The sequence below is a fragment of the Ovis aries genome, chromosome 11, assembly GCF_016772045.2.
Source record: "Ovis aries strain OAR_USU_Benz2616 breed Rambouillet chromosome 11, ARS-UI_Ramb_v3.0, whole genome shotgun sequence".
Taxonomy (NCBI): Eukaryota; Metazoa; Chordata; class Mammalia; order Artiodactyla; family Bovidae; genus Ovis; species Ovis aries.
This window is the reverse complement of record NC_056064.1, coordinates 39585858-39610173: the sequence shown is the minus strand read 5'-3', so window position 1 is coordinate 39610173 and position 24316 is coordinate 39585858. Positions and strand designations below refer to the sequence as shown.

General features: G+C 38.5%; 1 protein-coding gene across 1 annotated transcript; it reads left to right on the top strand.

The window, feature by feature from the left end:
- The first annotated feature begins 320 nt into the window (after window positions 1–320).
- On the top strand, window positions 321–23711 carry MED1 (mediator complex subunit 1). The gene is made up of 17 exons (XM_004012840.5): window positions 321–554; window positions 2605–2711; window positions 5211–5289; window positions 6188–6242; window positions 6347–6479; window positions 7184–7212; window positions 9158–9229; window positions 9717–9791; window positions 10278–10351; window positions 10943–11032; window positions 11994–12105; window positions 12631–12755; window positions 13003–13121; window positions 13910–14111; window positions 15536–15631; window positions 15756–15861; window positions 17352–23711. The coding sequence occupies exons 1-17, from the start codon at window positions 530–532 to the stop codon at window positions 20581–20583; spliced, it is 4731 nt and encodes a 1576-aa protein (XP_004012889.1). The 5' UTR covers window positions 321–529; the 3' UTR covers window positions 20584–23711.
- The last annotated feature ends 605 nt before the right edge of the window (window positions 23712–24316 follow it).

The window sequence follows — 24316 nt, the reverse complement described above, 5'->3', positions numbered from 1 at the left end:
TATCTCAATAAAGGGAAAGTTTTAATAAAATATTCCTAACAGCAATATTCTTCGAAAAGCTAGCATTTCAGTAAAGACAGCTGGGGCTTTTACTTTGCAAACTGCTTGAAAGCCAAATCGAAAGTGCCAACTTCCACAGAGGTGTTGAACACTAGCACTACACAAGCTCCACGCCTAGCTCTGAGAAGTCGGAGACAAACCAGAGAGCAGGCAGGGTGGGGATAATCTCGCGAGAAGCAACGTATAAATCATTTTTCGCGATATTTGGTGCCCAGCCCCTTTCCCCCTTCTCTCTCTCGCAGGATCACGGTTAATCTCGCGATCTTTTGGAAGTTCCGTTGGGGAAGATGGCGGCGGCCGCGAGCACCCTTCTCTTCTTGCCGCCGGGGACTTCAGACTGAGTCTTCCCTGGAAGAGTGGGACTGCAGGTTCCCTGCGTCCCGGGAGCCCGAACCAACTTGGTTCCTCCATTACTGGTGGGGAAGGGCATATCCTCTTGTGTAGGACTTAGGCCCTCCCCGCCGTCAGGATGAAGGCTCAGGGGGAGACCGAGGGTGAGTGACTGAGGGGGAGATCAGGGGGCGGGACACAGCTGGGGGAGCCAATGCCTCCGCGGGGGCCACTCTCCCGAGGGCTCAGGATCTAGGAGGCGGGATATGTCTGAGTTTTAGATTCTGACTGCCTTCCTTGGTGATGGAGAGCTTCGACTTTGGGGAGATGGGGGCTCCCAACTTGAGTGTGAAGGTTTCCTATTTGGCAAGGGGCAACATTTGGGCCTCAGGGCATTTTTTAGCCTAAAGAGATGGGAGACCGGGCAAGTGAACGTAAAACTTTCTTCTTCAAAAGAGAAATCTGAATGATGACATAAAACAATAATAGGACGCTATATATCAAAGTACTGTAAGATGTTTTGTCGTGAATGAAATGATTAGGTCCTTATGGTATTAAAAGCCAGTAGTTTTAAAAAATGTCACAGCGTTCATATCTTGTAGTATTGTATATTTTTAAAATGCTTTTAATTTCAGTCTTTAAATATCTGAACTAAAAACTGTTGAAAAACACTTTTCTGTGTAACTTTATATTCTCTAAAGTTCCACATTTCAGCTTAGATGCTCCGTTAGCATTTTGGACATAGTTCTGTTGATACAGGATTATTTTTTTGTCTTCTCCAATGTGCTCTGAGCTTTGTAGAGCAGGATCTTGCCTTACTCATCATTGTATAGTCCTGGGCCCATAATGTTGTGTTGTTGTGTTAGTCACTCAGTCGTTTCCGACTCTGTGACCCCACGGACTGCAGCCCACCAGGCTCCTTCACCTATGGAATTCTCCAGGCAAGAACACTGAAGTGAGTTGCCGTTTCCTTCTCCGGGCACATAATAGTTGCTCAAAAAAACGTTTCACTGAAGCATTTTTGTAAAGATTTATCGTCGGCCGCCTTAAGGGAGAGAAGGGAGGTGTGTTTGAAGGAGAAAGAAAAAAGGGTGCAGACGAATGACTAGTGTAAGTGGAATCTTAGTGAGGCAGGAATTTTGTCTAGTTTGCTCACTGCTGTATCTCTGAGATGTAAAATAGTGCCTGAGTGAATGTCTGAAATATGGGAATTGCCAAACATTTCTCCAGAATTATAAACTGAATGAAACAGCCCCAAGAACAGTTTTCCAGAAGATGAAGGCCTTGGAGGGAGGAGTTGAATCTCGATCTGAAGATGTCACTACTTCATCTTTGATTGCTGACATTCTATTCATCTTTCAAGACATCTTTTCTGTAACATCCCTAAACTAATTACACACTTTTCCTCCTTTGAATTTTGATAGTAATGTGTTTCTATTTTTAAGAGCATATCTCATTTTGCTTTGTATGATGGTTATTTTCACATTAACTTATCCACACCCCCTCACAGATGTCATCTCAGGCATATTGTATTTTTGCACTGCTGGTCTCCAGCACAGTCCTTGCTCATGTTAAGCAGTTAAAAGAATTACAGGAGTGTTGGAGGTTATAGGAGGTTCCTTCAAACACTATCTGGGATCCATTCTTTTCTACCTTTCTCTTACCTTTGCCTGAAACTCATCCTTTAGTCACTTGACATTTCCTTTGTTCATATAGTTTGAATTCGAACAGGAAATAGCTGAATGGCAAATGAAGCTTGTTTTCTTGATAATACTTACAAATTGATCTCTTAAAATTATGTGAAAAAATTAAGAAAGTCTTTATTTTCACATTGAAAACCAACTAACTATAGTAAGGCCATGTTCAAATGTATGCTCTGCATATGTCATGCAAAGGATTTCATGCCTATCATGAAATTATTTTGTCATTAAATAGTAGTCTTGATCCTCAGGACTGGAGGTGGTTCTTTTTTTGCTTCTCATTAAGTCTGAAGAGAAAGCAGTCCCCTTCTATAGTGTTGTTAGATTAGGCCCATAATTTCTGTCTACTTGTTATTAGAAATGAATTCTTTGTGTATTTTGAAGTAAATGATATTGGATAAGATTTTAACTTGAGTTCGTACCAGGATGAAGTATGGGAGTTTTGTTTGCAAGAAAAACTGTGGAAGGTCTTGAAAGAAGAGTTGCTAATAATTTTTTCTGATTTATATCTTAGAGTCGGAAAAGCTGAGTAAGATGAGTTCTCTCTTGGAACGGCTCCATGCAAAATTTAACCAAAATAGACCTTGGAGTGAAACCATTAAGCTTGTGCGTCAAGTCATGGTGAGGACTATGGTGAACTGGATAAAGTGTTGTGCTTAGAAAATTATTTGATAAGCTAAGTTACCTATGTAGACTTTTTCTAGCTAGTCATTATGGTGTGTCTTCAGTTTTATTTCTCATAACATGATGGCTTTCAACTTTTAAGTCTACCTAAGAAGAAGATATGTTAATAGAATTGTGTTAATCATGAGTTATAGTAAGCTGGGATATTTTAGGCAAAAGTTGTAAGAAACACTTACAGAGCGTAATTAGTTTCCTAGTGACCTAGTGTTTAGGATTCCCAGCTTTCATTACTGTAACCTTGGATTCAATCCCTGGTTGAGGAACTAAGATCCCACAAGTCCCACAGTGCTGCCAAAAAAAAAAAAAAAAAAGATACATGTGATAGCCTGATATAGAGAAACATTTACTTTTTACTTCCTGTCAAGCTCCTTGATTCTAATGTGTTAATACTTTCATTGTATCTATACTGGTAGAAGAGTTTGCAATCATTTTTATTAACTTCACTTGTTTACTCTGTGACTTCCTCTACAGTACTTTCTCCTTCCTGAGGCATTCACCAGTATGGGGAGCCCTTAGTTAAGTGGTATACAGGGAGTGGGGTGAGTGTATAGCACAGCACTAGTAAAAGAATTGAATTTGCTGTCAGAAAAAGCTTTATTTTAATCTTGACTCCACTACTACCTGTGTAACCTTGGACAAATTGCTTGTTTTTTCCTACCCTCAATTTCCTCATCTAGGAGGTAGAGACACCAGTTTGAGTAAGATGAGCAACACCAGTTTGCTTTTTCGCACAGTTTTGCTGTAAAGATCAAATGAGATAATGAACACCAAAATGTCATGTTGCTTAGAGATTTCCATAACTAAGTTCTACAGACATCTTCTGGCTCAGGATTGTATACATAAAAAAGATTTGTAGTTTTTTTTTTTTAAGTTTCAATGAGAATTTTTCCAGTCTGGGTATTCAGAGGTTGTCATTTTTGTACTAGAAGGCAGCCATATTCTAGTTTGAGATACCACCTCTAAATGATATTGTCATTAGAGAAACATCATGAGCTAGAGGACTCCAGGTGGCTACTACGACCCTCTCTTGGGTTACCAGTTCTTGGTTTGGTCACCAAAGTTTCCATTGTCTACTTGTCACTTTTGCAGATTCAGAAACCTGCTTTTATTGGTATGTAAAAGATTTTGAAGAATTTTCAACAACTCTGTGTGTGCATGCTAAGTCTCTTCAGTCATGTCCAACTCTTTACGACCCTATGGACTGTAGCCCACTAGGCTCCTCTGTCCATGGGATTCTCCAGGCAAGAATACTGGCGTGGGTTGCCATGCCCTCCTCCAGGGGATCTTTTAAACCCAGGGATTGAATCCATGTCTCCTGTGGCTCCTGCACTGCCGGCAGATTCTTTACTGCTGATCCACTGGGGAAGCCATTTTAAAACTGACATACTAACAAAATCTCAGTAGATTAATATGAAAGTCAGAATGCCAGTTTATTAATGAGGGTTTGTCTTTCCAGTTACCAAAATACTGGTATCCATTGCCTAGAGCAATAGACACAGTCCTTGTCTATTTAAGGTATAAAGGAATCTGGATTATTAATTAAGCAGATGTTTGGGAGCATGGAATTAGAGCCAAGAAAGATGGATTTAGGGCGTGGAAAAGCCTCAAAACCTATCCTTGTATCATAAAACTGCTGACACTTCTGGGGACTAGAATGTTGTACAGAGAGAAACTGCTTCCTTGGATAGGTTTAGAAAAATTATGCTAAATTTTTATTCTTTGGATTTTTGGATTATGTATCTTGTTTCCTAGAGTCAGTCTGTTGGGTGGGCCAAAAATTTCATTCTGGTTTTTCTGTAACATCTTATGGAAAAATCCAAATGAACTTTTTAGCTGGCCCAGTAGTTTAACTAAGGTTTGGTTGTATTTCTTAGATTACATGCATATCACCTTATTAGGTTTGGGAATTGTCAAGTTTGAGCCACCCCATTGTGAGTCTTAGGATATAGTCATCTTCTGCAGGAGGCTGATTTCATTTATTACATTTTGATTCTTCTAATTTTTCCCTGAAAATTATTTTAGATCTGGAAATACCTTTGTTGTAGACTTTTTTTTTTTGGTTGCACTGTGTCATGTGGGATCTTAATCCCACAGCCAGGGATTGAACCCACGTCCCCTGCTTTGGAAGCATGAAGTCTTAACCACTGGACCACCAGAGAAGTCCTAGATGTGAAAATATCTTTTTCTCCTTTCATGGATACGGATATGGTGTATCTATGTATTCTGTAGATTAACCTTTCCTCTTTTGGATAGATGGACAAAATAACAATTAAAAATTTATAGATTATCTAGAATATATAAGAAATACAGAGTATATAGACTACTTCATAATCTGTAGACTATCCTGAAATATTATTTCTAGAATAATATATGTGTTTACCAAAAACTATTGGCTTGGTTAATTTTTACCTCAAATGTTTTCCTATTTTAATATAGGAGAAGAGAGTTGTAATGAGTTCTGGAGGGCACCAACATTTGGTCAGCTGTTTGGAGACATTGCAGAAAGCTCTCAAAGGTTTGTAAACATTGTTGAAATATGCTAACTTCTTAAAAACGCTCCAGTTTAGGAAAGACTTTTATACTTATACTAGAAATATAAATTGAGATAGGTGGGTGTCACTCTTGATTTCATTATGAAGTTGAGATGAACTTTTACCTGAACTTTTTTTTTTAACCTGAACTTTTGAAACATCTATTTTTTATTCTATTTTGAAGGCTGGTAGAGACTCAAAAAATAATTGATGAAGGGTAACTAAGATAGCATATTGGAGGGGAAAATTTTTTTCCTTTACATGTTCTCTCCTAATTAACTCAATAAGAAGATGGTCTTTTTGACTCTAAGACTTTTACAGTATTTATTAACGGTGTTTTCATAAGAAAATGAAAAGAGGAAAGAAAAAAATGTTTTTAGGAAAGCAAACATGAAATTTAAGTCATGAGCTTGATTATTCAAGCTTATAATTACTACTTCTGTCTGGTTTTGAAGGAAAATGAAAGTAAAAACAGACAAACAGGTTTTACACTGATTATCACAAATGAGCTGGGATTGAATCCATACCCGCTTTACCACTAGATGACCAGCAAGTCCCTAAGTATGTCTTCTTTAAAGATAACTTGTCCCAAATGAGTAAAGAAAAAGAGAAAGGAGAAAGGTCCAGTTTTTTTCATATAGATCTTTTTTTTGGACCCTTGTTGCTTAGGCTGCAGCTAAACCTTATCAGTGAGCTTTGTGCAGATTATAAGCATTAGAACTATAGATGAGCTTTGTGCAGATTACAAGTATTTGGACTACTGAATGTGTTTATGGCTTTGGAAGGACAGATATACTCCTCAGGATGTTTCTGTCTTTGAAGAATACTATTTAAGTTATTTGGAGTATGCTTTGTGATTTCCTTTTTTTCACCCTTTTGTAGTAACATCTTTACCAGCAATGACCGACCGTTTGGAGTCTATAGCAAGACAGAATGGGTAAGTAGTATATCTGTAGGCAGAAATATTTAACTTAGTGTTGACTTTGGGTGGCTTTATTTATGTGTCTTCTATTAATTTTTGTTTTGATTTGTTCCTGCTAGACTGGGCTCTCATCTCAGTGCCAGTGGCACTGAATGTTACATCACGTCAGATATGTTCTATGTGGAAGTGCAGTTAGATCCTGCAGGACAGCTTTGTGATGTAAAAGTGGCTCACCATGGGGAGAATCCTGTGGTATGTGTTGATATTTCACTGGAATCTGTGGGGTTTACTTAGGGACATTAATTTTTAAAGAAATTGTTGGGGTTTGAAATAGCTTGGGTTTAGGTTTTTTCACGAGCCACTGTAGAGATGATGTGATGGGCTACAACATCAATAGCTGTAGAGTGGAATTTAGAATACTCTGGGTCCATCTCTGACATCATCCAAAGGCTTTGACAAGAAGAAACACCAGAGGAACTTTTTCCAATTCATATCAACAAACATGAGCCGCAGTTGAACAATAGGTGCTGGGGATACAAATAATTTAAATTCCTATCCTCAAAGAACTTATAATCAAGAAGGACAGATAATCTTGTATATAGCTAATGTCTCTGAAAAGCCCTGTAATAGACAGGAATGTAAAAGGTGTATAACCAGACAATTGGATATGAATTCCAAGGATGGCTTTAAAGAGAGGTCCTAATGTTTTAAACAAGCAACTGAAAGTTGATTCCTTTATAAACTATTTCAATATATTTGATTTTTAATTTCCTGACCCAACCCCATGGTTTACCAAGTAGGAAGAAGATGTCTTTGATATCTTAATATAAGGACCTTCTATAGTTTTAATGTTTCTGTTATAAAGCATGTGTTATTAATAAAAAAGAAAAAAACTTTTGATGTCTTCAAGCATCTTAAAGTAGTTTAGAGTTTTAACATAATTTCTTTAATTTCAGAGCTGTCCAGAGCTTGTACAGCAGCTAAGGTGAGCAGCTGACATTTACATTCCCTTTTATTGGCAGACAGTGCTGTTCTTTATAGTTACATTTTGAGAATGGTCAGAATTTACTTTTCTAAGGAACAACTTTATTTTCTTGGGTCAAGATTTTTCAAAGTCTGTACTTGATCACTTTTAGAATTGACTTAGCTTTTTTTTTTTTTAACACTCTATTGCATCTGTCCTAGGATTTCCCAACCTTGACAGTATTGCCATTTTGGGTTGGGAGATTCTTTGCTCTAGGGGGTTGCCCAGTTCATTCTTGGATGTTAAACAGCATCCCTGGTTTCTCCCAGCTAGTTAGGATCTATGATAACCTCCTGATCTGTGACTTTGATTATCTATGATAATCAAAAATATCTCCAGATATTGTCAGACGTCCTTTGGAGGACAAAATCACTCCTGGTTGAGAACTACTGAGTTAACCTTAGGAATTCTCTGTGGAACAAAATAAACAGAACCTAATTATTGAATTAGAGAAAGCTTGAGAAAATTGAGTCTATACTATGGAAAGAACTTTTTTTCACTTTGAGAAAAATTGTTTTATATTTAAGGTTTATGGGTCCCAAATCATAGTAAAGTGCTAGGCTTGAAGACAGTCTCTTTTAGTAATTGATGTTTTTTTGTCATTGGCTTATCTTTTCTCCTTTAATTGAGTGGAGATTTCCATGCTTAAATTTAAACCCAGAATTAACTCTGGAAATTTGAGAAAGTTGTTACATCAATTTTATGTTTTAAATATAGTGAAGTTATCAGATACGGAGGAGTCTTAAGGGTTTAACATTGAGAAATAAGTTTTACACTCAGCTTTCCAGTGATCACTTTAATGTCCTTACAGCCAAATACACCAGATTTGAATGAGCTTTGAAAAATTGCAATGCAACATAAGAAATAACCTTTTATGATTTCATTTACTCAATAAGTCTGGCAAAGATGTATTATCAGAATAGTCCAGGAAACCAGTATTTCTGGTTCTAATGTAGAATAGGAGACTGTACCAGTTTATGAACTGATGGTGTTCTAAAGTTAATTTGTAAGCATGTTTGGAAGTGGGAACCTTAGAAAGAATATTAGTCTTTACCAGGTATTTTTAATCACTCTGTATAGATGATGATTTTAAGGTAAGGAATATATTTCGCTGTTGCTCTTGTTTCTTTTTAGTGTCTTCATGGCACTTTGGGCAATAAGTATTCAATAAATGCCTGATCAAGTATCTGACATTGTCAGAGCAGTACAGTTTTCAACAGACATTTTTTTTTTAAGTTTGAAAAAGGATATAGAGACTTAGAATTGTTGAGTTGTGTTGGATTCCTGCCTATAAAAGCTTATTTGACTAAGAATCCACCTCTGAATGTTAGGTTTTAGGATGCCAGAATTCCTGGTACTAGTTTCTTTTTCCTGGGGTAATTTGTTATAGGAACATTTTAAAATATATCATTTGCCTCCACACTACCTATTCTGCCTTTGCTTAGGTCTCCCATCTCTCTTCCACTGTTCATTTCCTTTCTCTGCTCTTATTGTATACATGAAAGTGTCCTATCTTCCTAATTTATTTACTTCCTTTTTCTCTCTAAAAGATTTTTTTTTCCTCATGACATCCAGTCATCTCAGTTACAAATTAAGAGGGGAAGTGATTTAAACTAAGTCTCATTACTTAAGAACAAATTAGTATGTGAGGTAACAGGTCTTTTTGACTATCTTTTATACTGTTTATTAGCACCTTCTCCCAAAAAATGGAGCAGAGAAAGGAGAATATTGTATTTTCTTTTGCAACTTTTGACCGATTCTAGAAAACTTATGGGGGGGGGAATTAAAGCAAATTATTAAGATTAGTTTTATATAGCCTTGATTTTGGGGACTTTGCTGAGAAGATTGAGTAGTAATTGTATGTTTTATTCTCTTCCCTCTCTCCTCTTCCCTGAACATCTCACAGGGAAAAAAATTTTGATGAATTTTCTAAGCACCTTAAGGGTCTTGTTAATCTTTATAACCTTCCAGGGGACAAGTAAGTATTTTTGCTTTTGTTTGAAAAATTAGTATAAATCTATAAATCATTTTGTTCTTAGAAATTTGCCAAGTCTTCTGCCCTAGCTCATTTCTGATTTCTATTCATACTGACAGTCTATAACTTAGCTTCTAACTTAATGTCTTTTAAAGGTATTTTAAATAAACAGTATCTGGATTAATGATTATAGTGCTAGAAGGTAGCAAGGTATAATCCTTGAGGTATCTTCAGCATATTGATTTCTAGGCTGAAAGAAATTGTCGTGGGACTGGTTTTATATTTTTAACCTACCTGGGATTCTGCTTACTTGCTTGGTCTTTTAAGTAGAGATAAAAATTAGTTTTGGTAGATCACTAATGATTTAAAAAAAAAATTTTTTTTTTTTTTAAAGATCTAAGTTGCCTCCAAGGTAGATTTGCTCTCTAGGCTTTCACTGTTTGTGTTTATGTATATTTGTTAACTAATTCTTGTTCTGTTTACTTTCTAGCAAATTGAAGACTAAAATGTACTTGGCTCTCCAATCCTTAGAACAAGATCTATCTAAAATGGCAGTTATGTACTGGTAAGACTGGCTAAAGTATCAGTTCTCTTTGACCTTGTTCTTAAAGTTGTTTTGTCTATGGTTTACTAGGCTTCTGTTATTTAAAAAATATGTATTATAGATGTATGTTACTATGCATCTGTATTTTACCTGTACTGTACATCTTGTCCATATCCTTTCACTTCCCAAATGATTGCATTTCATTTTCTGAATATCAGTATCCCTAAGTTGTTGGTTGGTATTCCATAGGTTTTATAAGAAGACTTGTGAAACCTGGCCTCCCTTCTGATAAATAGTATAGTTGTAATTTTTGTTCACCATATTATACACTGGTGTATTCTCAGAAATAATCCCTTCACCTTGAGGGTGAAATATAATTGTTAAATGCCCAAGATAAAGTCATTAGGATAGAATTAAAAGATGTGTAAGGGCTGAACTCATTATCACATTGTATACTAATATCTTCAGGGCTTAAATGTAAATAAACATAGATCATTTGTCTTGCAGGAAAGCAACCAATGCTGGTCCCTTGGATAAGATTCTTCATGGAAGTGTTGGCTATCTCACTCCAAGAAGTGGGGGTATGTGATGCTATTTTGCTTTAGAAAAAAACCTAATTTTTAGTTGAAAGATTACTGCTTAAAATTTCATCTTGGTTTTATAAGCAGAAGGTGAAAATTACTAGTCATTTGTGATGGTTTTCTTTTTGTTTAATTGAAACGTAGTTGATTTTCAATGTTGTATTAGTTTCTAGTATATGGTAAACTGATTTAGTTTTACATACTTTTATTCTTTTTCCCATTCTTTTTCCTAATAGTATTTATTACAAGATACTGAATGTAGTTCCCTGTGCTATACAGTAGGACACTGTTGTATAAGTTTGTATCTGCCAATCCCAGACTCCACATTTACCCCTCTCTCATTTGTGTATTTTTCAGTGGTTTCTAAGGTGTCAATACTTGCCCTCCCGTAGTTTTCTTATTTTTTAATTGTGAAGTAAATTGTTGCTGCTAGAAATAATACTTACGCTTCTGTCATATTTCACAAGCTGCTTTGGATCATGAGTTCTCATATTTTAAACTATTTTCTTGTATATAGGTTTATAGGAAGGGAATATTTTTCTTTATTTGTAAGTTACCTGATAAAGTAGTGATAAGTTATATTTTTCATAGGTCATTTAATGAACTTGAAGTATTATGCCTCTCCTTCTGACCTGCTGGATGATAAGACAACATCCCCTATCATTTTGCATGAGAATAATGGTAAGACTTTAACTATAAAGTAACTAAAGGTTTTGCTCAGTGTTTAAAAAATATTTTTAAAAAGTTGAATGCCCAGACCTGCCTGTACTTTATGGTTTGCTACTCCCAAGTGAATATGCCATACCTATCAAAGTTTTCCATTTCTACCAGAGTTTGCTTCTGATACAGACATACACATTCATACATATATACACATGTATATATACATCTGTTGTCGTCTAGTTGCTCAGTCATGCTCGGCTCTTTTGTGACTCCATGGACTGTAGCCTGCCAGGCTCCTCGTCCATAGGATATACATACATAATAAGAAAGCCTAATTGGTCCTTTCGAATGAGTAAATGAGTGAATGAGAAAATGTAAATGATCTGACTTGAAATTTGCTTTAATCATTACTTTAAAGGTAAAGAAGTTAACCAACTTACTAAAGAACTAAAATAATGGATCTTACTTTCTATTTGCACTTTTTTGGGGGTGCACCACATGGCTTGCTGGATCTTAGTTCTTTGACGAGAGATGGAACCCCATGCCCTCTGGAGTGAAGGCTCAGGGTTCTAACCATGGACTGCCAGGGAATTCCTGTATTTGCATTTCAGTAGACTAAAACCTAATGAAAAATGGCCTAATACCTCATTTTGCTCCCCTTTTAACTTCAATCATTGACTGTCTATAGTCATAATTCTATTTAAATGCATTCTGAAGTTGGAGAAAATAAGTTAATATTGGTAATCAGTCTTTAAATGTTTTTTTCCTTATACTGCATTGTTTCCTATATTTTGTATTATTTACTAACAGAATTATTGGTTTGTTAGAAAGGTACTTGTAGCATTTCTAGGTTATATAGGTATAGAATCTGATAATTAAGGCTGACAAATTACACAGAAGCTAGCTTTTTTTTTTTTTATGTTAAGATCCTTATAATTTGTGTTACTCTGGAGAATACCTTTTTTTTTCTTTTTCCCAGTTCCTCGATCTTTGGGCATGAATGCATCAGTGACAATTGAAGGAACGTCTGCTATGTATAAACTCCCAATTGCACCATTAATTATGGGATCACATCCAGTTGACAACAAATGGTAAGTGAAATATAATTCTAGGGTAGCAAAGTCCATTTTTTTCAACTTTAAGCCCAGTAAGAAACAAGTATTACTTTGACTTGGCTCTTCCCACACTTGACTTTCTAGGGGTGGGCTTTTTGTTTTATCCATTTGATTTCTCTTTTCGGTATTTGCATGCTCCTCTTTGAAGTCTGCTCATAGAACATAGCTTTATCGTGAGAGAGAAGAGAACTGTGCTACTTCCACTGGCTTAGTGGTTTAGTGGTTGTTCTGTGGGATTTTCTTATGGGACTTTATGTTGATCTGGAGCTATGTTGGAGTAATATTAATAACTACAGAATGTGTTTCAGGATAGATGTTCAATAAGATACTTTAGGGTTAACAAATAGGATATTTTGGAATTGGGGGAAGGAAGTTCAAAGAGTGAAGTTTGATAGCCTTTGTATGTGTTTATATGATACAAATGTGTCTTGAGTGTTGAGATTTTTCATTTTTACATCAATTCAGTATCCCAATCCTCCACGTTTTTTTTTTTTTTTGAAGGACTCCCTCCTTCTCCTTAGTTACCAGTGCCAACAGTGTTGATCTTCCTGCTTGTTTCTTCTTGAAATTTCCCCAGCCACTTCCAGTATCTAGAGCATTTGTTCAGAAAATTCAGAACTGCACAGGTGAGTTTTAAGAAGCATCAGAAGCTAACAACTGTTACAAAAGTGAAAGCAAACTTCAAGTTCACATTATCTTAGCCCTCTTTCAGTCTTGACTTCAAAAAACTAGTGATAGGTATAGATATCATGGTGTTTTGAACTACTCAATGCTTATTAGTAAGTACTTTTTGAATAAATGGGTGAATGAAGGGAAAACTGAGCTGTCAACATTTTCATTTTACTGTGATTATATTGATCTTTGCTGTTCCAGGAATTCCATTGTTTGAAACTCAGCCAACTTATGTACCCCTCTATGAACTGATCACTCAATTTGAACTGTCAAAGGATCCTGACCCCTTACCTTTGAATCACAACATGCGATTTTATGCTGTAAGTAAGGCCTTATGGATTGTTGTAGATTATGCTTGGACCCAAGATCAGAATCTTCCTTTTATAGGATACCTGAGATCAGAAGACATTCTTTTGGCTTACCGGATCATGTCCTGTTTTCTCAGTCAGGCAGGAAATTACAGGTATCTTTGAAATGTACTGAAAAAGAACATAACTTCCAAGTTAGGAAACAGTGTACATTGAATTGTTGAAATTTCAAATGAAAGTCTCTTAATGGTATTCTAAACTTTTATAAGCTTATAAGTAGGTATTAAGAATTCTTGCTGTTTAATCCTTTCAAGTGCTGTGAACTTCTGATCTACAGAGTACTTACAGAGAAGAAAAGTACTGGAATGAGTGAATTAAGGATGGTTTTAAAACCACATCTGAACTTGAATTTATTTGAATGTTTGACAGTAGTCTAAAGTAACAGTTCCTTAATTCTGGCTCCATTATAACTGTATAGGATGTTATTAAAAATAAAAATTTTGCACTTACTGTTCAGGGACCCTTTTTATACAGATTTCTGAGGTAATTTTTATGTTAGCTAGGTTAGGAAACCACTGGCAGAACATTTACAAAAAAGGGGTCTTTTCAGCCGAGTGAGTGATTGGCATTTAACGTCAGCTGACTAGTAATTGACTGTGGAGCTTTACTGTTCAGCAAGAAATTGCTGATTTTTGAGGAGTAGGGTGTTTGTTTGTTTTTTTTTTTTTTTCAGGATAGTTTGTGGTTGGAGTACAGTGGCTGAGTAAATAGCATTTGTTCCCTTTGTTCTTTTTCCCCAGGCTCTTCCAGGTCAACAGCACTGCTATTTCCTCAACAAGGATGCTCCTCTTCCAGATGGTAGAAGTCTACAGGGAACCCTTGTTAGCAAAATCACCTTTCAGCACCCTGGCCGGGTTCCTCTTATCCTGAATCTGATCAGACACCAAGTGGCCTATAACACCCTGATAGGAAGCTGTGTCAAAAGAACTATTCTGAAGGAAGGTACTGCCTTTTCTTTTGCTATATTTACCAGTAAATGGTACTGATTACTCTAGTAGTTCTCTAATTTGGTGGCTCATCATATCACCTGTGGAGCTTCCAGAACTACAAATATTTGGTTTCCATACCAAATGAACTTAATTAGAATCTCTGTGGGAGGAGTTGGGAATCTAGTTTAAGCTCTGTGGATAATTTTGATGGAAGCAATCTGTACATTGGCATATGGAAACTACTGAGTTTTTTTGCAATGGACTTACTGTTTTTCTGCATGCAGTGGTGTAATTGGGTACCTAGGGCCCTGAATCTTGCAGCAGATATATAAGGTATAATTTGAGATTTTGTAGGAAGAGAGTTCTTGACACCTAAATTTTAGGTTGTTAGGCAGTGCTTCTCACGTTTTAATCATGAGTATATTTTCTCCACCTTCTTTGGAGAATTTTGTCATACAGCTTAAAAATAGGTGAGACCTGTGCTTTTTCTTTCTCTCCCAGGATTCTGGAATGCTGATGTTTTTCACAGTTTGCTCTTAGAAATCTTGATATGAATTTTGGCTGCTCTAAGTTGATCATAGTTAATTTTTTACATTAGTTGTAAACATTTCGGTGATAGAACTGTGCCAAATGGTAGGCAAGAAGAAACCCAGAAGGTAAACCAGGACATATATTTTATGGGAATGAGAATTGTTCCAGAAACGAAAAATTTTGGAAAGTTGAAGTAATGACACAGAGCATGTGCAAGTATCCTTATGACCCTTCTGTTTCATGTATCTCAATCCTAGGAGATTATCCACATAGCTTTAGAGCATTTAAAAATGAGTTTTTGTGAGATAGTTATAAAGTTAGTCCTACAGAGGTGCATACTTTTTCCAAGAAAGTATATAATTCTTGTCTCTGGGCTTTCAGCATGTTTGGCTTAGAAACCAATGATGATAGTTATATGTAAGTGTATTTCGCATAAATATATCATTTTAGATTGTATTCTCTACACCCATGTTTACCACACTATGGAATGCATAGCTAACAGCTGTATACTAGTAGAAAGCAGGGTTTATGACAGTGATTCTGATGTCTGCTTATCGAATAGAATGAGAAGCTCCTCTTGGCCACATTTATTTTCAGCATTGATTTTCAAGGCAGGATGTTTATATCTGCCAAGGACTCTATCAATTTAGGGATTAAATATCTTCATTAAAAAAAACTGAAGTTTACTTTGTTTAAGAGTATTTATAACATAAACTGTTAGATTCTTAGGAATCTGATTTCTTCAATCACCTGTGAGTGCCAGTGGGTTTTATATTTTTAAAAAAATATGTGGGATTTAGTTTCGGTGAGGGAGAGAAAGGATTTCATAATTAATGATTACTATTTACATATCTCAAGTCTTTTTATCTGGTTGATTATTTTATGATCCTTTTCTTTGCCTTTTAGATTCTCCAGGGCTTCTCCAATTTGAAGTGTGTCCCCTCTCGGAGTCTCGTTTCAGCGTGTCTTTTCAGCACCCTGTGAATGACTCCCTGGTGTGTGGTGAGTTATGTGGGTGGCTAGCACCTCTCTCAGGGTAGCAGTTTGGTCCTTTTATCTCTTCTTGAAAAGTCAGAAACTGAAGCCAAACCCATCCTAAACACCTCCTATATGTTTTGTTTTTCAGTGGTAATGGATGTGCAGGACTCAACACATGTGAGCTGTAAACTCTACAAGGGGCTGTCAGATGCACTCATTTGCACAGATGACTTCATTGCCAAAGTTGTTCAAAGGTAGCACTGGCCCTTTTTCATCAGAGTACCATTAAGAGGTGTATAAAGAATGCTGTTTTCAGTAATAAATGAATTAGAAATTTAGGAGGAAGGCATTTAGTCACTGCTTTGAATTCACACATCTCTGCTTTTGGAACTAGAAGCAATATGAGTTTTTGATTTTATAAATCTCATGAGCGTAATAGGAAGTAAAGTAGGTAACTTCAGACCCAGTGTTAGGGCTCTTTTATGAGGGAGAGAGCTGAAAAAAGATGTAGATCTTTTTTTCACTTTTCCTCTGTGTCATTTTTGTAAAAAAACACATGTAATACGTCAGACAGCAGTATGTGGGAAGATACTTTAGCCATTCAACTTGCTGGAAGCATTAATATGTAATTTCAAGATTTTTTAGAGCAGGTATGAGTGGTCTGTTTAGTAAATAAAAATAAATTTTATTGACACATAAGACATGCCTGTAAATGAACACGTGCCTGTCCTTTATATACTGTCTACGGTAGCTTTTGAGCTAAGATGGCAGAGTAGTTGGACAGAAACCATATAATCTTAAAAAGTCGTCGTATTACTATCTGGTCTTTTAAGAAAGGTTGTTGACATAGTCTAGAGCAAATTGTTTTCAAACATGTTTATAAACATAAATTTATCTGTAACATAAAAAGTGCTTTGCTTTAAAATAAAAAGGATTTCCTGCCAGTGGTGGTACTTTTCACAGTATAGCTTTGGGGTGATTTAAGCTATTTAAGTATAGAATTTGATGGGTCAAGAGATTTTTCTAGTGGTTCATCAATTAAGATAAATTGTATATACCGTTACACCATTAATCATATGTGACGTCCCCAAAGGAGGGCATTTTCTTACTGAGGTCATTATTACCAGTTTTATTTTAGTTCAGTATGGTATCTAATTATTTGGACTTTTGTTTATAATTGGTTTGTTTTTGGTGGCATGTCAAAGGAGGTTGATGATTGCCTCCTGGTCCAGACTTTTTTTTTTTTTTTTGTGGCTGCTCTGTGTGGCTTGCAAGATATCAGTTCCCCATCCAAGGATTGAACCTGGGCCCGCAGCAGTGAAAGCTTGGAGTCCTAACCACTAGACCACCAGGGAATTCCTTCCAGATTCTTTTTATTTATTCATTCATTCATATAAAATATTTATTTGGCTGTGCCAGCTCTTAGTTGTGGCATGTGGATCTTTTGTTGTGGCATGTGGGATCTAGTTCCTTACCAGGGATCAAAATCAGGCATCCTACGTTGGGAGTCTGGAGTCTTAGCCACTGGACCATCAGGGAAGTCTTCCTCCAGATTCTTGGGTATATCCAAAGCTCTGGCATTTTACAGAACTGCTCCTGCCTTACAGGGTATCTGCCTTACCTGAAAACTGTTTATTGCAAATCTTTACTTAAGACAAAAGTAAAGCCTTTATCTCAAATGAAAAATTGGTTTAAGCAGCAGCTAGTGCATTGTTCATTTTGTTTTTTCCATCTTATTTTACAGATGTATGTCGATTCCTGTGACGATGAGGGCTATTCGGAGGAAAGCTGAAACCATTCAGGCCGACACCCCAGCACTGTCCCTCATTGCAGAGACAGTTGAAGACATGGTGAAAAAGAACCTGCCCCCGGCTAGCAGCCCAGGGTATGGCATGACCACAGGCAACAACCCAATGAGTGGTACCACTACACCAACCAACACCTTTCCGGGGGGTCCCATTACCACCTTGTTTAATATGAGCATGAGCATCAAAGATCGGCATGAGTCGGTGGGCCATGGGGAGGACTTCAGCAAGGTATCTCAGAACCCAATTCTTACCAGTTTGTTGCAAATCACAGGGAACGGGGGGTCTACCATTGGCTCGAGTCCGACCCCTCCTCATCACACGCCGCCACCTGTCTCTTCGATGGCCGGCAACACCAAGAACCACCCGATGCTCATGAACCTTCTTAAAGATAATCCTGCCCAGGATTTCTCAACCCTTTATGGAAGCAGCCCTTTAGAAAGGCAGAACTCCTCTTCCGGCTCACCCCGGATGGAAATGTGCTCGGGAAGCAACAAGACAAAGAAGAAGAAGTCATCAAGATTACCACCTGACAAACCAAAGCACCAGACTGAAGATGACTTTCAGAGGGAGCTATTTTCAATGGATGTTGACTCACAAAACCCTATCTTTGATGTCAACATGACAGCTGACACGCTGGATACGCCACACATCACTCCAGCTCCAAGCCAGTGTAGTACTCCCCCAACAACTTACCCGCAACCAGTACCTCACCCCCAACCCAGTATTCAAAGGATGGTCCGACTATCCAGTTCAGACAGCATTGGCCCAGATGTAACTGATATCCTTTCAGACATTGCAGAAGAAGCTTCTAAGCTTCCCAGCACTAGTGACGATTGTCCACCCATTGGCACCCCTGTTCGAGATTCTTCAAGCTCTGGGCATTCTCAGAGTGCCCTCTTTGACCCTGATGTCTTTCAAGCCAATAATAATGAAAATCCATACACTGATCCAGCTGACCTTATTGCAGATGCTGCTGGCAGCCCCAGTAGTGACTCACCTACCAATCATTTTTTTCCTGATGGAGTAGATTTCAATCCTGATTTGTTGAACAGCCAGAGCCAAAGTGGTTTTGGAGAAGAATATTTTGATGAAAGCAGCCAAAGTGGAGATAATGATGATTTCAAAGGATTTGCATCTCAGGCACTAAATACTTTGGGGGTGCCAATGCTTGGAGGTGATAATGGGGAGACTAAGTTTAAAGGCAATAGCCAAGCTGACACGGTTGATTTCAGTATTATAGCAGTGGCTGGTAAGGCTTTGGGTCCTACAGATCTTATGGAGCATCACAGTGGTAGCCAGAGTCCTTTATTGACCACTGGGGACTTAGGGAAAGAAAAGACTCAAAAGAGAGTAAAGGAAGGCAATGGTGCCAGTAATAGTAGTCTGTCAGGGACAGGATTAGACAGCAAACCAGGGAAGCGCAGTCGAACCCCTTCTAATGATGGCAAAAGCAAAGATAAGCCTCCAAAGCGGAAGAAGGCAGACACTGAGGGAAAGTCTCCATCTCACAGTTCTTCTAACCGACCTTTCACCCCACCTACTAGTACAGGTGGATCCAAATCTCCAGGCAGTTCAGGACGATCTCAGACTCCCCCAGGTGTGGCCACACCACCCATTCCCAAAATTACTATTCAGATTCCTAAGGGAACTGTGATGGTGGGCAAGCCCTCTTCTCACAGTCAGTATACCAGCAGTGGTTCTGTGTCTTCCTCAGGAAGTAAAAGCCACCATAGCCATTCTTCCTTATCTTCTGCTTCCAACTCAGGCAAGATGAAAAGCAGTAAATCAGAAGGTTCATCAAGTTCTAAGTTAAGTAGCAGTATATATTCTAGCCAAGGGTCTTCTGGATCTAGCCAGTCCAAAAATTCATCCCAGTCTGGGGGAAAGCCAGGCTCCTCTCCTATTACCAAGCATGGACTGAGCAGTGGCTCCAGCAGCACCAAGATGAAACCTCAAGGGAAGCCATCATCACTTATGAATCCTTCTTTAAGTAAACCAAACATATCCCCTTCCCATTCAAGGCCACCTGGAGGCTCTGATAAGCTTGCCTCTCCAATGAAGCCTGTTCCTGGGACTCCCCCATCCTCTAAAGCCAAGTCCCCTATCAGTTCAGGTTCTGGTGGTTCTCACATGTCTGGAACTAGTTCAAGCACCGGCATGAAGTCATCTTCAGGGTTAGGATCCTCAGGCTCATTGTCTCAGAAAACTCCCCCATCATCTAACTCTTGTACAGCATCTTCCTCTTCCTTTTCCTCAAGTGGCTCTTCCATGTCATCCTCTCAGAACCAGCATGGGAGTTCCAAAGGGAAATCTCCCAGCAGAAATAAGAAGCCGTCTTTAACAGCTGTCATAGATAAACTGAAGCATGGGGTTGTCACCAGTGGCCCTGGGGGTGAAGACCCAATGGACGGCCAAATGGGGGTGAGCACAAATTCTAGCCATCCTGTGTCCTCCAAACATAACATGTCTGGAGGAGAGTTCCAGGGCAAGCGTGAGAAAAGTGATAAAGACAAATCAAAGGTTTCCACCTCGGGGGGCTCAGTGGATTCATCTAAGAAGACCTCAGAGTCTAAAAATGTGGGGAGCACGGGTGTGGCAAAAATTATCATCAGCAAGCATGATGGGGGATCCCCCAGCATTAAAGCCAAAGTGACTTTGCAGAAACCTGGGGAAGGTGGTGGAGAAGGGCTTAGGCCTCAGATGGCCTCTTCCAAAAACTATGGCTCTCCACTCATCAGTGGTTCCACTCCAAAGCATGAGCGTGGCTCTCCCAGCCATAGTAAGTCACCAGCATATACCCCCCAGAATCTGGACAGTGAAAGTGAGTCAGGCTCCTCCATAGCAGAGAAATCTTATCAGAACAGTCCTAGCTCAGATGATGGCATCCGACCTCTTCCAGAATACAGCACAGAGAAGCATAAGAAGCACAAAAAAGAAAAGAAGAAAGTAAAAGACAAAGATAGGGACCGGGACAAAGACCGAGACAAGAAAAAGTCTCATAGCATCAAGCCAGAGAGTTGGTCTAAATCACCCATCTCTTCAGACCAGTCCTTGTCTATGACAAGTAACACAATCTTATCTACAGACAGGCCCTCAAGGCTCAGCCCTGACTTTATGATTGGGGAGGAAGATGACGATCTTATGGATGTGGCCCTGATTGGCAACTAGGAACCTATTTAAAGCAAAAATATGGCCAGAGAAGAACTAAGTGTATAGGCAAATCACCATAAGGAGTGAGTCAGACAGGTCTGATTTTGTATTTAAGAATCTTAAATGGCATGGCTTTGACACCAAGTGGGATGAATTTTGAAAGGCATAGCCGGACCCTACTAAAGAGACCATAGGGTTTGATTCTGGTTACCACAAATCACTTGTTCCTTTGCCAGGAAAAAAAAAAAAAGTTTTAAAATATTTGCTTATGAAAGGGAGGGGGTGGGAAGGGCTTAGGGAGAGGGAAGGGTGGGAAACAGTTTTGTGGGAAATATTCATATATATTTTTTCTCCCTTTTTCCATTTTTAGGCCATGTTTTAAACTCATTTTAGTGCATGTATTTGAAGGGCTGGGCAGAAAATGAAAAAGCAATACATTCCTTGATGCATATGCATGAAGGTTGTTCACCTTTGGGTAGTTGTCCATTGAGGCAGGGGCAAATGAAGGACTTGGGTCATTTTGGACACTTAAGTAATGTTTGGTGTCTGTTTCTTAGAGGAGTGATTGGGGAGGGAAGATGATTTTAGCTATTTATTTGTAACATTTTAACCCTTTATCTGTTTGCTTTTATACAGTGTTTTTTCTAATTCTATGAGGTTCAGGGTTCAAAATGATGGGAGGCAAGGAGGCTTATTTGCTGGTAGGGAGCTTGTGGCTTATGCTGGTAATGTAGTATCAAGCTGAAGCAGATCAGTCAGAGCCCACCTTTGGAGTCAAGTAGAAAACCAAAATGGTGTTTTTGTTATAGGAGGTTTTTCGTAGGGTTCAGACATCATAGGAATATTAGGAGTTATCTTTCTGTGGAGATATTGATTTATAGTTTCTTTTTCCTTTAAAGAAAGCTCGGCTGGCTTTTTGGGATGTAAACATGTTTTCAAATGCAGTAAAGTTTAAAAGTGGGATAGCCTCCCTGACCCAGTGGCATGAAAACCATTACAGAATTCATAGTTCTCCTATTTCTACAATGTGCCAAAAGTCCACGTCCCAGCATTTTGTTTCTAGGAGAACTGATGCCATTCCTAAGAACTGGGCTCCTTGTTTCCCTTCATCACAAGGATAAGGAGTCCAGACTTTAATCACTCCACTGTATGCTCCCTTAGATAAAACAGTAAAAAATCTGCAGCCATAGTTCACTTAAAACAGTTTTCAAGCTCACTTGAAGTAATGGGGGCCTGGAATGCTAGGTGGGCATGAAGATAAACCCTTGCTACTATGTAGCAACACAATTGGACCTTTTTGGAAGAACAGGTCTGAGTCTGGATTCTGGGGGACATCAATAAGAAGCCCTTCTCATACATATAGAAATCCAGGAGACCATTTGAGTGCAACACAAGTTCTCAGTATTTGGAGGGTCCTCTCAAAATTCTGCGGCCTTACTTTGATTTTGACACCTGCACTGTGCCATTCCTGATGATTCCATTCAGGATCTGTATCAGCAGGATGGGGCACGATCCCCAGCACAACTCTTCTGGATTAAAAAAAAAAAAGCCAGGTGATTCATTTGTGTGTGTGTGTGTCATAAGTGGAGTGACTTCATCAGATACTGAAGATTTCTATATTCAGCTCTTTCTGCAGGTTGGAGTTAGCATAGAGTTGGAAAATCAGCTTTGGCTTTCTTTCCTGACTGTCTCTGATTTCCTTTAGTGTTCTCCCTTTTCTGGTCATCAGCTCTCAACAACTCTGCCACTTTTGTGTCCCAAGGTAATAAGAAGTAGGAAACGAAACATTGCACAGTGGAGCAAGAAAAGTTATCGGTTACCGTATCAGAGTCAAATGTCTTGGGTGACACTAAGGAGGACATGGGCAAGGTGATACCAGAGTGCTTTATCTTGTGATGCTGATACAGTAGCAGCCTCTCAGACATACAACCAGGTTGGATTTCTCACAAGTTTCTCACCTAGTTTGGAATCTTATCCCATTGGTTTCTGCAGGAAAAAAAAAAAAGTTAAAATGGTTTTAAGTTTGGGTGGGGAAAGTATGGGGAATGTACTGCATAATATCAGGGGCTCAGCTCCCCCAAGTAGAGCCAACAAATACCAAAATGAGTAAACTGGGAAGCTTTTTCTCTCTTTCTGTCTTCATCCCAGATCAAAGAATTCCGAGTTAGGATCTGGATGAAGGATAAGCCCCTGAATTGTCGATGGGCACACCCCACACACTGACCCAGCATCTGAACTTGCTTAACAGGGAGCCGGGGCTAAACTGCTTCACCCTGCCTGAGAACCAGGGAGCACTGCATTTCTCCACAGGGTGGAGGAGAAGAGGCAGAATAAACCAAGCCTGGGACACCTCCCTCCTGTCTAGGTGTACTCATTCTTCTGTTTCAAAAGACGACAAGGACATGAAGTCAACTTCTACCTATCTTCTGCTGCTGGTGTCTTATGTATTCTTAGTTTGACCTGATTCCTCTTGTCTTTTGGCTTCATGTTAGGGGTTCTTGGTCAAAACCTGCTCTGATGTACATGAAGATTCCAGGTTCAAAAAATCAGTTTCTTTTAAAATAAGTATGGGGGGAGGCATGAAATGAAACAGGATATAATTGCCAAAACTAGGCTTGAGGTTGGTGGCTCTTGGAAGGATTTACCTTAAGGCCTAGGTCTGAAAATACAGGGCAGCACTATCATGAATTCTGAAAAGAAACCTTCCAGGGAGCCAGTGAGTCATAGTATCCAGCTGAGTCACTTAAAGCAGATTCCAGTATAGGAAACTCATTCACAATCCCTTGGCAGTCTCATTTTTTTAACCTTTTGTTCCTAAATCTCCCTCCCTCTTTATTTCTACCCTTAAAGTTTTTTTGAGGGGTAGGAAGTACCTAACATCTCAGAAGCTAGGTTGGGAAACATGCTCAGTTGTAGAAAAACTGAGCTTTAAATTTTGCGTTTTTAAAATGTACATCAGGAGCAGTTGGGGAGGGTCTTTTCTAAAAAAACTTTCAAATTTGATTTTCTGTGCATATGGCCGTTCTGTAAATACTTTGGGGTTTTTCATTTTTTTGAAAGTAGACAAAAATCTGTGGGATTTTTTTCCCAAAACATTACAAAAATGTGTTTATTTACATGCAAATAAATTTCTTTGATAAAAAGCATCATGCGTATGTGTAATAAATTTTTAACTTTTGAATGCTTTTGTTTATTCAGCTTTTAAAAAATCCAATCAAAAAAATTTAACAAAGTAAAAAAGTCTCCTGAGTAGTACTTGATAATGGGTTAACTGGAAAGGATAATTGAAATTAGAGAAAAACCTGTGGAAGTTTTCATCTGACTTGCTCAAGCCACTTTTACTATCTTTTGCAGGCCTCTGTCACCAAATTCATCAGTAGTTCTTAGAAAACTCTAAGATGCTACTGCTGCTAAGTCACTTCAGTCCTGTCGGACTCAGTGCGACCCCATAGACGGCAGCCCACCAGGCTCCCCCGTCCCTGGGATTCTCCAGGCAAGAACACTGGAGTGGCTTGCCATTTCCTTCTCCAGTGCATGAAAGTGAGAAGTAAAAGTGAAGTCGCTCAGTGTGTCTGACTCTTAGCGACCCCATGGACTGCAGCCCACCAGGTTCCTCTGTCCATGGGATTTTCCAGGCAAGAGTACTGGAGTGGGGTGCCATTGCCTTCTTCGAGGCTGTAAGATGAGATGCAACCATAAGGTTGTTTTTATTTGATGGACGTGAAGCAGTAACATTAACAATGTCTGGGAC